Source organism: Ylistrum balloti, unplaced genomic scaffold (genome assembly GCF_031769215.1).
Source record: "Ylistrum balloti isolate Yb309-2 unplaced genomic scaffold, AGI_CSIRO_Ybal_v1 Utg369874, whole genome shotgun sequence".
NCBI classification, from domain to species: Eukaryota; Metazoa; Mollusca; class Bivalvia; order Pectinida; family Pectinidae; genus Ylistrum; species Ylistrum balloti.
Window position 1 is genome coordinate 749,748 of NW_026782015.1, and position 13,847 is coordinate 763,594.

The 13,847-nt window shown below is 37.1% G+C and overlaps 2 protein-coding genes across 2 annotated transcripts in view; both read left to right on the forward strand.

The window, feature by feature from the left end:
* The window catches only part of LOC132546104 (laminin subunit gamma-1-like), a 48,124-nt gene extending 40,437 nt beyond the window's left edge, over positions 1 to 7,687 (forward strand). The window contains exons 23-27 of the mRNA XM_060209799.1: positions 61 to 175; positions 1,721 to 1,920; positions 2,513 to 2,671; positions 3,189 to 3,288; positions 3,499 to 7,687. Of these exons, the coding sequence (XP_060065782.1) occupies positions 61 to 175; positions 1,721 to 1,920; positions 2,513 to 2,671; positions 3,189 to 3,288; positions 3,499 to 3,764 (840 nt within the window). The 3' untranslated portion in view covers positions 3,765 to 7,687. The remainder of the gene's footprint in view (positions 1 to 60; positions 176 to 1,720; positions 1,921 to 2,512; positions 2,672 to 3,188; positions 3,289 to 3,498) is intronic.
* A 1,899-nt stretch (positions 7,688 to 9,586) lies between these two features.
* The window catches only part of LOC132546023 (dipeptidyl peptidase 2-like), a 62,317-nt gene continuing 58,056 nt past the window's right edge, over positions 9,587 to 13,847 (forward strand). The window contains exons 1-2 of the mRNA XM_060209718.1: positions 9,587 to 9,773; positions 11,702 to 11,841. Coding sequence (XP_060065701.1) covers positions 9,614 to 9,773; positions 11,702 to 11,841 — 300 coding nt within the window. The 5' untranslated portion in view covers positions 9,587 to 9,613. The remainder of the gene's footprint in view (positions 9,774 to 11,701; positions 11,842 to 13,847) is intronic.

Consider the following 13,847-nt stretch of genomic DNA (forward strand, 5'->3'; position numbering starts at 1 on the left):
CTGGTATGAACAGGTGATACTGTACTTATTAAAAGAATGACATACATGTGTGTGTTACAGAGAATTGATGAGCTGTTGGCAGAGGTGGATGCTGCTCGAGCCATGGCGAGGGAGGCTGTGAACAAGGCAGAAAAGACACTCCAAGAGGCTAGCAACACTTTACAGACACTACTGGGTAAGTCTTCCATACACAGATTAAGCGATTATTTCTGCCCACAATCTCTTTTTACATGGTCCTGTACTTGTGTATTCACTGATACACATTTAGGGGTTATATCTGTCCCCAGTCTGTAACAGGGGTCTGTACTGTGTATTCACTGATACACATTTAGGGGTTTTATCTGTCCCCAGTCTGTAACAGGGGTCTGTACTGTGAATTCACTGATACACATTTAGGGATTATATCTGTCCCCAGTCTGTAACAGGAGTCTTTACTGTGTATTCACTGATACACATTTAGGGGTTATTTCTGCCCCCAGTCTCTGACAGGGGTCTGTACTTGTGTATTCACTGATACACATTTAGGGGTTATTTCTGCACCAAGTCTCAGACGGGGGTCTGTATTGTGTATTCACTGATACACATTTAGGGGTTATATCTGTCCCCAGTCTGTAACAGGGGTCTGTACTGTGTATTCACTGATACACATTTAGGGGTTATATCTGTCCCCAGTCTCTGACAGGGGTCTGTACTTGTGTATTCACTGATACACATTTAGGGGTTATATCTGTCCCCAGTCTCTGACAGGGGTCTGTACTGTGTATTCACTGATACACATTTAGGGGTTATTTCTGCACCAAGTCTCTGAAGGGGGTCTGTACTGTGTATTCACTGATACACATTTAGGGGTTATTTCTGCCCCCAATCTGTAACAGGGGTCTGTACTGTGTATTCACTGATACACATTTAGGGGTTATATCTGTCCCCAGTCTGTAACAGGGGTCTGTACTGTGTATTCACTGATACACATTTAGGGGTTATATCTGTCCCCAGTCTCTGACAGGGGTCTGTACTTGTGTATTCACTGATACACATTTAGGGGTTATTTCTGCACCCAGTCTCGGGGTCTGTCTACTGGGTATGTACTGTGTATTCACTCTAGGGGTTACTGTGTATTCACTGATACACATTTAGGGGTTATATCTGTCCCCAGTCTCTGCACCCAGTCTCTGACAGGGGTCTGTACTTGTGTATTCACTGATACACATTTAGGGGTTATTTCTGCACCCAGTCTCTGACGGGGGTCTGTACTGTGTATTCACTGATACACATTTAGGGGTTATATCTGTCCCCAGTCTCTGACAGGGGTCTGTACTTGTGTATTCACTGATACACATTTAGGGGTTATTTCTGCACCCAGTCTCTGACGGGGGTCTGTACTGTGTATTCACTGATACACATTTAGGGGTTATTTCTGCACCCAGTCTCTGACGGGGGTCTGTACTGTGTATTCACTGATACACATTTAGGGGTTATTTCTGACAGGGGTCTGTACTTGTGTATTCACTGATACACATTTAGGGGTTATTTCTGACGGGGGTCTGTACTGTGTATTCACTGATACACATTTAGGGGTTATTTCTGCACCCAGTCTCTGACGGGGGTCTGTACTGTGTATTCACTGATACACATTTAGGGGTTATTTCTGCACCCAGTCTCTGACGGGGGTCTGTACTGTGTTTTCACTTATACTGATTCATTGATTTTTTTCTGTTCCCAGCCTTTGACAAAGAGGTACAGAACAGCAAAGGTGAGGCAGATGCAGCCCTTCAGAAAATCCCAAAGATACAAGAAGTAATTGAGGAGGCAGAGAATAAGACTAAGGAGGCAAGTGATGCCTTAACTGGAGCCGAGAATGATGCCAACATGGCATTGTCGCTGGCTCGACAGGCTCAGGATACAGCACAGAATGCCTCAGAGGTAAGTAAGCTGTCAAAGCTGTATGTCCTCTCATGATGAGTCATAACCGTGATAATTGTCGAGGTATTCCAACAACTGGTAGTCATTAACATTTTTATTCCCCGCTTTCACCGAAACGGGGGATATTAATTTGGGTTCGTCCATCCGTCTGTCACACTTTCGTTTCCATGTTCCAACTTCCCCAAATATCATCCAATTTTCAATGAAACTTTGTCAGCAGATGCATCTTGGGGTCATTAAGACTGAGTTTGACTATCAGTGTTATCTGTTAATAATTATGCATACATAATGAGGTATCCTTTGATTTCATTGATCGGTTCATTTCCGTGCTCTTACTTCCCTAGATATAATCCGATTTAGATGAAACTTGGTCAGCAGATGCATATTAGGGCACATAAGACTGAGTTCAGGAATCAACATCATCTGTTAATATCTATTTGTGCTCTAACTTTCCTAAGTATAATAACCTCTAATATATTTACTTACAATATGTTTGGAAAGCGGGGGATATGAAGTCCAAAAATTTGCTTGTTTTCTCTCAGTTTTTACTGTTGTTTTATATTTGATAACTACAATAAATGGTTATGTGCAGGCTGCCAGCAGGATCCGTGAAGAGGCAGATGTGACAAAGGACCGTGCTATGAATCTCAAGGACGAGGCAGATCGTCTGGCTGGACAAGTAAACAGTACTGATGTTAAACTTACCAGTCTGGAGGGTCAAGCTGATGAGGATTCTAGACTTATAGATGAGGTAGGTCAAGGTCAGGGTTCTAACATTTGAACTCATTAGTTACAAAAGGTGAAGGTCAGGGACACTAAAATAGAAATTCATCAGAGATGAAGGAGAGTTAAAATGGCAGTGGTGAGTTGATTGGAATATATTTGTTAAGTGATTAAAGTTGAAATGTTTAACCTACAACCCTTGTGAATGTTGGCTCAGTGGGAAACTCATGAGAGTAAGAGGTAGGTCATGATATGGGAGTTCCCAGAGAGAACCAAAGTGGTAAGGTAATTGACCTGATATGTTTTCTGACCATGTTATCATCTTGGGGCAAGGAGAGGTGATCATTTTGGGTCAAGGAGTGTGTATTATGAATGGCACTATCTAACCATTCAATTGACTTAATTAGATTTTTAACTTTAAAAGAAAAAATGTCAAGCACATTCCTCTATTCCTGATTTATCTGTATGCTACTAAATAAAGATTGACGATGTAATGATGAGACTACAGTCAATTGGTTAACACAGTGTCATCTTTATTGTTTTAGGCACTCCAAAAGGCAGCTCAAGCTAAGAATGATGCAAAGAATGTGTCGGAACAGGTGATCGCTGCACTGGGCACTGTACAGAACATTTCTCGTCTCCTTGGTAAGACAATTGGTTTGAACTTTTTGAATTCTCAATTTTGGTTTGTGTAGAAATTTTTCTGACGTGATAAATAATGTGTTGGGCATTCCCAAATAGTAAAAGAGATGTTTGAGTAACAAGTTGATCATTCTACAGCTCCAGATTACTGGGGATTGAAATAATGTTAGCACAACTCACTTGATTGATCAGTTGACATTTCTTGGGTTACAGGACAACTTGATGATGTTGACATCGCCAAACTTAATGCCCTTCAGACTGCACTAGACAATGCAGAGCAGGAATTGATTGATGCAGATCTTGATAATCAATACATGAAACTAGAGAAAGCCAATGATGAAATCAAACGTCTGGTAGCTGAGCACGAGAATGATTACAACATGCTTAAGGAGGATGTGGACAATATAGAACAAATCAAGCTTTCCTTGCCAGATGGCTGCTTCAAAAATATTGACATTGAGTCTCCACCTGGCCAGTAATTACAACAGATATTATATTCATGGGTCAGAGGTCAGACATAAGAAAATAAGTCCATGGCTGATAGGTCATATGTGAAATGTATGATAAAGATTAGATCAGACAGATTGTGGTTAGTATTGATGGACCACGATTCTTTAGTCATGGGAACCTCCTCCATTTAGACAATCCGGTGATATTTACAGACTGCACAGTTATCTTTCAGCTTGAAACTTGAAACCAGGAAACATCCTCTGTTCCAGAAAATATCATCCTCAGCTTAAGGAAACATTGTCTTTGGCTCAAGGAAATCTCCACTTTTGTCAAAGATGAACATATTGACTGAGGAAGGACATTGTCCTAGAACAGTTTTTCCCGTCGTTAAATCTACGTTAGGTCATCAATATTAACCACAGCAGGTAAAGGGTACGAACAAATACTCGAGCAAGGACGGTTATAGAAATGGTTCGCTTGAGAGCTGATGTCCTTGTGAGTCTTTCATCATATGAGGTAATAAGTCTTTGTCAGTGGCGTTTTCTCTGTTAAGTCCTTTATTTATGGCCATTAATATATCTTTACAAGATATGTTCTGATCCAGTGTAACACGATGTCTGTAATGTGTGGTGCTGGTGTGTAAGAGTGATGGCATTGTAAGTGTTGGTGACAATGCCAAACTCGCACAAGATTCATGTGTCCTTTCTAATGTGTGATGTCATCATAAACACAACTAAGACTTCTATGACTTTCAATAGCAGTTGAATCTCTAGATGACTTCTGTAATGATATTTAAGCTTGGTAAATTATATGGAAATCCATTTTATGATATTTTATGAAAATTTTGTATATATAAATTTCTAAATCAATATGTTTGTTAATCAGGAGAGTGAAGATATTGAAGATTTGAGGACCTTATTTAGAGTGTGACATGACATATGGTATACCTAATCTGTAATTTCTGTTAGTCAAAGGGGTTGTCATGTTACTTTCACTTTCTTGGTATTTGTTATGGTAGGGTTGTGTTTCTTAGTGTTACTGTAGGTTGTTAGCGATACATTCGTTGGCTGTGTGAAACCTCCTTGATATTACTTTTATTTACTGCATTTACAATTATCCTGTGAAACCTTCAGACTGGAAATTCACACTTCATTGTTGAAAGTTCCATTCAATTGAGGGAGGAAAGGATTTTGTTTCTTTTTTTAATGGTAATACTACAAAATATTTGGTGAGAATTAGAATTCTACTACAAATGATTTAGACATAAATGCTACAAGACCAAAATTGATTGATAGATCATTAGGGATCCCCCTGCTAAATATAGACAGAAATTGTACAGATTGGTGGAGATTCTACTTAATAAAGAATGCTATTTGATACTAGCTGAAGTGATGGATTCTCCTTTTAATTATAGAAACTTATTGGTGTCCGACCAACAACGGCCATGTGCTGTGAAACATTGAAAACTTTACCCGACTGCTTGTTCTGTGTAAACTCCACTGTTTATTTTGTAGTTCTGTTGTCCTAGTATTTCATATGGTGCTATATAAAACGTGTATACAGTTTGTATTATTTGTACTGGTTTGACTGTGTTGAGATACTGACCGTGTTGATGCTACTGTATACAACACTTTATACGGACATACCTAGACGTCATGCTCTGTTCTCTTAAGACACTCTTTGTAGTGATATCAAAAGTCATGCTTTTTATTCAAATTGTACCAAAGAAACTTGTCCAGTTATTTTATATATTTAACTTTACATTAAATTTAGAATTTTGTATCAGAATTATGATGTGTGATATTTTATGTAGAATTTTTATCCTGAACAGTTGTATTTTATCATTAGAATGTCGTGGGTTATTGTTTTGTTCAGTGTAAATGAGGGGTGATGTCGTAATTTATACTTTGTGTCCTGAGGACACGGCTACAGCCCTCTAACCACAGCTGCTGTAGTTGTAACTATAGAGGGTAAAGCTCTCGCAGTCAGATAAATGTATAGGGCATCTGTAGACTGTATCGTCCTGACATCAGTATCCAGTGTACACATATATTATCCTGTACAGATACACATATACAATTGTTACCTGTCTTATGTACATAAACAATTTTAGCTAAACATCACCTGCTACAATCGTCGTGATAGAAAAGAAAATATTTTACTTGTCTGGAATTTTTACTTGACATTCTAAGTGATTTTTGTAAATTTTACCTTGATATGCATAATGGATGTTTAAAGTGAAGAACAAATTGTTGTTCATATGGTTTGTCAGTGATTCATATTTATCAGAACAATTTCTTGTAGTTTTCTGTTTCTTTTTCATAGATGTTTGTAAAAGAAAAATTAAGAATTTTCAAACAGCTTTTTTGACATTTTATTTGTGCCAAATGTTTTAGCTATAAATGGAGTCAGCTGGCTGAGATGCATCTTCAGTTTAATTGAATTCGAACCGGACTCTTTTTTTTTTTTTTTTTTAATAGAAAATCATAAAGTTGATTCGAATCACACTTGATTTGGACCAACAATCGACACAAATACAGTTGTAGGATCAAGTTTTATAGTTTTTACTTATCTGAATTGATTTGATTTTGAATAAAATTTGGTACTGAAGCAATATTTCTTTGATAATGGCAACATTTGCTGTATACACCTTTTCCTTGAAGAACAGGATAAAACATATCATTTATTTATATACACCTTTGTATGTTAGGTCAGTCTTGATATACTGTTGTATGTTATATATACACACTCATATGTTTAAGACATACTTAGTTGTGCACTATTTAACAGTATTGCTGTACAGTTTGTGTACTCCTAAACTAGCTGTATGATGGTGCATGTTGAAATGTGTATGTGTAATATGTTTGAACTTGTGTGTGTACACTCTACTTTATATGTATAAATAGTAGGTGTATACACACCACTAAAATGTGTGTGACTTTTATGATATAATGTGAGTGTACACACTACAATTCATTAATGACATGTTATATACACACAGTGTACCAATTAATGGATAACTCGTTATATGTCGCTGTGTACCATCTAATTTATAACTCATTATATATAAGTATGTACACAGTGTACCATTTAATGTATAACTTGTTAAATATAAATATGTACATGATGTACCACTTATTAAATAACTTGTTATATATAAGGACGTACACAGAGTACCACTTATTAAATAACTTGTTATATATAAGGACGTACACAGAGTACCACTTATTAAATAACTTGTTATATATAAGGACGTACACAGAGTACCACTTATTAAATAACTTGTTATATATAAGGACGTACAAAGAGTACCACTTATTAAATAACTTGTTATATATAAGGACATACAAAGAGTACCACTTATTGAATAACTTGTTATATATAAGGACGTACAAAGAGTACCACTTATTGAATAACTTGTTATATATAAGGACGTACACAGAGTACCACTTATTGAATAACTTGTTATATATAAGGACGTACACAGAGTACCACTTATTAAATAACTTGTTATATATAAGGACGTACACAGAATACCATTAATATGTGTACTGTTCAATGTATAACTTATTATATATTGTATAATTTGTTATATATAACATGTACCATGTAATGTTTAACTTGTTACAAACTTGTATACTTGTACACACCACATTAAAATGTATAACATACTATTACTATATTTCTGTACAAACTAAGAAAAAATATATAAATTGCTGGAACTTTTATTATGCTTGTTACAGCTTACATGTGACAGGCCTAAAAACATGTTGCCATGCCAATCTGCATTATCTCCCTTAGTATAATCCTTAACAATTGTCCGAGTTTTTCTGCTGTAAATCAAATTCAGAACAGTTTTGTATGTTGTGAACCTATTATGGTCCCAATTTAGCAATGCTCACTATGCAGTCTTGTAAAGCCATTATCAAATAAACTTTCCAAATAAAATTTTGATATTGTCTTATGTTTTGAATTTGAATTGGTACAGATAGACAGCACAATGACTAACCTGAAGCGTATCTGTGGTATTTTACAGTCCGGGCAATCATAAGCAGCCATTTTACTTCTAGAAATCTGATTTATTTTGGGAAAATATTAATAAGGAGAAGAAAAATTATTGAAAGTGACTAGCTTAATACAAACAACAGGAAAAAATATGCAAAGAATTAAAACAAAGATGTGCTCTGCTGTCTTACTAAGGACCTGTAATGTTCCCAGACTGATGTTGTTCACACAGGAGATATATTTTCATACCTATTGCCACAGAGGCTTCCAAATAAATCTCCATGGTTATCTGATTAGGTTTGCTGCCTTGGCATTGAACCATTATCAAAGGAATATTGTTGATTGTTGATGCTTTCAGCATGATGAAACAAGTGGAGAGGTCGGGAGGAGGGGTGGGGGGCATTTATGGTTGTGCTCTTGTGCAATACACTTATTCTCATTGCTCTGGATGGCATGTGACGGTCCATTGGTATGTTATTCACTGAGATAGCCTTAAGCTTCTTCAACGAGACCCCAATTCAGGATGAACATAACTGTTCATGAGCTGATAAACCAAGCAGACAAATACAAGACATTGGATTTCTACTGGATCAATATAGTAAAACATGTCATTCTACATTATCAGAGATCTGAAGATCAGCATCATATTTCATCACAATGGGTGTTTCTATATATCAGACAATACATAAAGTTTATGAATGGCAATATATCTGACCAATGGAAATTGGTTCGATGTTACTATTCTTTTACTCCCCATTGAACAGTTATTTAACATATGTGTTCTAAAACTGGATTGACACTCGGAGAACAAACTTTGGAGTCCTTCATTGGAGTATACTTTGTCAATGATCATGAATCTTGTCCTAAAATAAATTCAAAAAACTTTGTTTACATTTGATATCTAAAGCAAACTACATTCCAAATCACAAAAAAAACATTATTCACAGTCTTATGAAAGCAAACATTATGTTCCAGGCCTACTTATATAAAACAAAGGAAACAATCGAAATGAACATAATTTCTCAAATTCATTGCAACACAAGTTTGAATCACAATTACGTTGAAAATGTCCAAATACTGATGATTTTTTTGCCACTTTGATCGCACATTCATAGGATTGACAATCCAATATCTAAACCGTCAGTATCAAATTCAAGGAACTCTTGTAGGAGATAAAAATCTGCCCAGTGGTACATTCTATCTTTAATTCCTAATGGTTCAAAGGTGTACTTATGTTTACTTTTCGTCAAATATTATCATTAAGATATTCTTTTACTGACAAACTTTTTACCAAAAACAGATTCCATGTTTAGAAATTAAACCAGTTTATAATAAACGTATATAACCACATTGAAGAAACTATGAAGGAACTCAATTTGGTGTCTAGGCTGAAGTGAATTAAATCATTTGTAGTTATCCCGTGTTATCTAGTATATTAAGATAAAGTAAAATAAAAATATATAAATAAATAATAAAATGAATAAAAAAAATAAATATTGAAAACCTGAATTTATTTCGTTTAAAAGTATATTTGAGAAAAAAAAAACCCACATGATTCCATTCAAAAACTTTGTTAATTTGTCCCGGTTGAGCGTCGAACCCCTATTTAGTTAAATGGATTCATGCAAGAAATAAAAGTTAGTAAATTGATTGAAACTTTGAAATTGAGACTTAGATATGTCTATGTCCATGTTGAAAGTATGTAAGTTGCTGAGCTAAATATTTGACAAACTTAGGGCTTCTTTCAAAATTAATGTCACATTCGAATTGTCGCGCGCATGTGATATAACGCATTTCCGGAACGGAAGCTTTAGAGTTTAAAACGAAACTAAAACTAGGAACTTGGGAGGAGGAAACCAAGAAATAGCAGACGATGAAGGCATGTTCCATAGCTTTGGTTTTGTTGTGTTTGTGCGAGTATTCGTTTAGCAATAAAGGAGACTACAAGGAAAAGTTCTTCGACCAGTACATCGATCACTTCAACTTTGTTTCGTATGGCGAGAAGACTTACAAACAACGTTATTTGATACAAGGTAAACAGTATGTTTGGTAGCAATGCAATTGATTTTGGTATTAAGAGATATGTAATGAGAAAACATTCCTCTTAGATGGTTTTAAGTGTCATAGACATTCAGGGATGTTGTACATAATCCATGAGTCTGGTGTGTGTATGGGACCCTGTTAATTAATTAAAATGGTATGTTATAACTAATTTTTATTAGCTCTTGTGTTTTTATTCCACGTCGTGATTTTGCATGTATTGGCCTAATGTGTGTACAGTACTTCTAGTGTGATTGTTGCGCTGTCCTGAATGTCCAGAGAGTGGGTTGATGTGACACATGAGTGACTAAAACTTGTTTGACCAGTGACAGACAGTACACGGGGTTGTATTTTCTTTTGGTGTGTTTTGGTAGATTTACTTTAGACTTCATCCTGTAAGGATGTACTTGTGGCTTTTCGGTTTTGTTTTTACTTCTTTGTACTGGAAATTATTTTTTATCATTGTCTTATTCACCACAATCCAAGAATGTAGGAACCTCAGTTGTAAATTGGTCAATTAAATCCACAGAAGAATCTTGCCTTATGAGTTGTCCATACGCAAAGGCCCACCCAAAATCCCTCTCTGTTACATTGGTACCTATGTAAGGACCTCTGGCATGACTCTGACATTTTGTTAATTCTATATTTGGGAAGACGTCATTCAAACGGGCCCCACATTGTGTATTCATACAGAAACTAAGCTGGAAAAAACATGTTTTGACAGAGATTTCTCCACCTTACCTAGAGCTTTTGTAAGCCATAATCTTCCAAGAAGTAAGTGACAATCCCTGTACCTTTAAGCTCATGTTTTCTGTGACTGTTTGACATTTCAGAAGATTCTAGTATGCATTCTGCCAGCCTTTAGTAATTTAGTGTGCACACTGATATTTCCCTTGTAACCACTGCAGCTGACCACATCATCAAAGAGGAACAGCAACATCGACTTTTTAATGATTTAAATAATGGTATTGTAAGCTTATTACTATTATTGGGGTTGTATCTCGCCTGACTTTGTTATATGTGTGATATGTTGGCGTTTGATCTAGGAACCCTTCGGTCTCTAACTGCACAATCTACCGCTTGGCTAAAGGGAAATCACCTCTTGCCACAGCCACTAAAGTGACTGTATTCTCAACTTCTTTACTACTCCCTCCTTTACAAAGTCTTTGACCTTGAAGACAACAACAACCCATGTTCAACATCTTCAAGGAAGCATCTCAATTTTATATAACTTCAACTCGCTTGGAGTGGTCAACATCACCAAATCTGTAACAGGAAAGAGTAATGAAAAACACCCTGCCACTGCTGGGGTCAAAACTAGTGACCTTTGCTTCTCTAGCCTGACACTTTACTAATATTGACTTAAAGGAAATTCACACTAGCCAAGGCAAAGGTGACCTGTACTCTCAACTTCTACACATGTACCTGGTGTGTATATATGTATCTGGTGTGTGTATATATGTATCTGGTGTGTGTATATATGTATCTGTTGTGTGTATATATGTATCTGGTATCTGTTGTGTGTATATATGTATCTGGTATGTGTATACATGTATCTGGTGTGTGTATATATGTATCTGTTGTGTAGATATATGTATCTGGTGTGTAGATATATGTATCTGGTTATAGATCGCTGATGATGACAGGGACATATCTGGTGTTTGATGTTTTTGTGTTTGGTTGTAGATCGCTGGTGGTGACAGGGACATATCTGGTGTTTGATGTTTTTGTGTTTGGTTGTAGATCGCTGGTGGTGACAGGGACATATCTGGTGTTTGATGTTTTGTGTTTTGTTGTAGATCACTGGTGGTGACAGGAACATATCTGGTGTTTGATGTTTTGTGTTTTGTTGTAGATCACTGGTGGTGACAGGAACATATCTGGTGTTCAATAATTCATAATGTTTTATGTTTTTTTATAGATCGCTGGTGGAGAGAGGGACAGGGACCTATCCTATTCTACACTGGTAATGAAGGGCCCATTGATGAGTTTGCAGACAACACAGGTTTCATGTATGACATTGCCCCTGAATTTGGAGGTCTCCTGTTGTTTGCTGAGCATGTAAGTAACTCTAGCAAGCTATCAATAGATGATGTCACACACAGTGATAAGTAAACAGCACTCCTGATTGATCACTTTATTATATAGTGACCATAGTTACCAATGGATTAAAATTTCAGCAAGAAGCTTCTTCAAGCAGATGTTGTTGATGGCTTGTTTTCAATGCTGCTGACAAACTTGTGAGATTTTTCTCTCAAGATATTGACAGCAGCCTTATTTGTTCCAGATATCAATAAATCTTCACAGTTGTTTTATATCATGCAATGGTTATCAAATATCCTGCCTTTGACAAGCAGTATAATAGTATATACCCTGTCTGGGACCAGCAGTGTAACATTATATACCCTGTCTGTGACCAGCAGTGTAACATTATATACCCTGTCTGTGACCAGCTGTGTAACATTATATACCCTGCCTTTGACCAGCAGTGTAACATTATATACCCTGCCTTTGACCAACTGTGTAACAGTATATACCCTGCCTTTGACCAGCAGTATAACATTATATACCCTGCCTTTGACCAGCTGTGTAACATTATATACCCTGTCTGTGACCAGCAGTGTAACATTATATACCCTGTCTGTGATCAGCTGTGTAACATTAGATACCCTGTCTGTGACCAGCAGTGTAACATTATATACCCTGTCTGTGACCAGCTGTGTAACATTATATACCCTGCCTTTGACCAGCAGTGTAACATTAATTATATACCCTGCCTTTGACCAGCAGTATAACATTATATACCCTGCCTTTGACCAGCTGTGTAACATTATATACCCTGTCTGTGACCAGCAGTGTCACATTATATACCCTGTCTGTGACCAGCTGTGTAACATTAGATACCCTGTCTGTGAGCAGCTGTGTCACATTATATACCCTGTCTGTGACCAGCTGTGTAACATTAGATACCCTGCCTGTGACCAGCTGTGTCACATTATATACCCTGTCTGTGACCAGCTGTGTCACATTATATACCCTGTCTGTGACCAGCAGTGTAACATTATATACCCTGTCTGCGACCAGCTGTGTAACATTATATACCCTGCCTTTGACCAGCAGTGTAACATTATATACCCTGTCTGCGACCAGCTGTGTAACATTATATACCCAGTCTGTGACCAGCTGTGTAACATTATATACTCTGTCTGTGACAAGCTGTGTCACATTATATACCCTGTCTGTGACCTGAAGTGTAACATTATATACCCTGTCTGTGACCAGCTGTGTAATATGATATACCCAGTCTGTGACCAGCTGTGTAACGTTATATATCCTGTCTGTGACCAGCTGTGTAACATTATATACCCTGTCTGTGACCAGCTGTGTAACATTATATACCCTGTCTGTGACCAGCTGTGTCACATTATATAATCTGTCTGTGACCAGCTGTGTAACATTATATACCCTGTCTGTGACCAGCAGTGTAACATTATATACCCTGTCTGCGACCAGCTGTGTAACATTATATACCCAGTCTGTGACCAGCTGTGTAACATTATATACTCTGTCTGTGACCAGCTGTGTAACATTATATACCCTGTCTGTGACCAGCTGTGTAACATTATATACCCTGTCTGTGACCAGCTGTGTCACATTATATAATCTGTCTGTGACCAGCTGTGTAACATTATATACCCTGTCTGTGACCAGCAGTGTAACATTATATACCCTGTCTGCGACCAGCTGTGTAACATTATATACCCTGTCTGCGACCAGCTGTGTAACATTATATACTCTGTCTGTGACCAGCTGTGTAACATTATATACCCTGTCTGTGACCAGCTGTGTAACATTATATACCCTGTCTGCGACCAGCTGTGTAACATTATATACCCTGTCTGTGACCAGCTGTGTAACATTATATACCCTGTCTGTGACCAGCTGTGTAACATTATATACCCTGTCTGTGACCAGCTGTGTAACATTATATACCCTGTCTGTGACCAGCTGTGTAACATTATATACCCTGTCTGTGACCTGCAGTGTAACATTATATACTCTGTCTG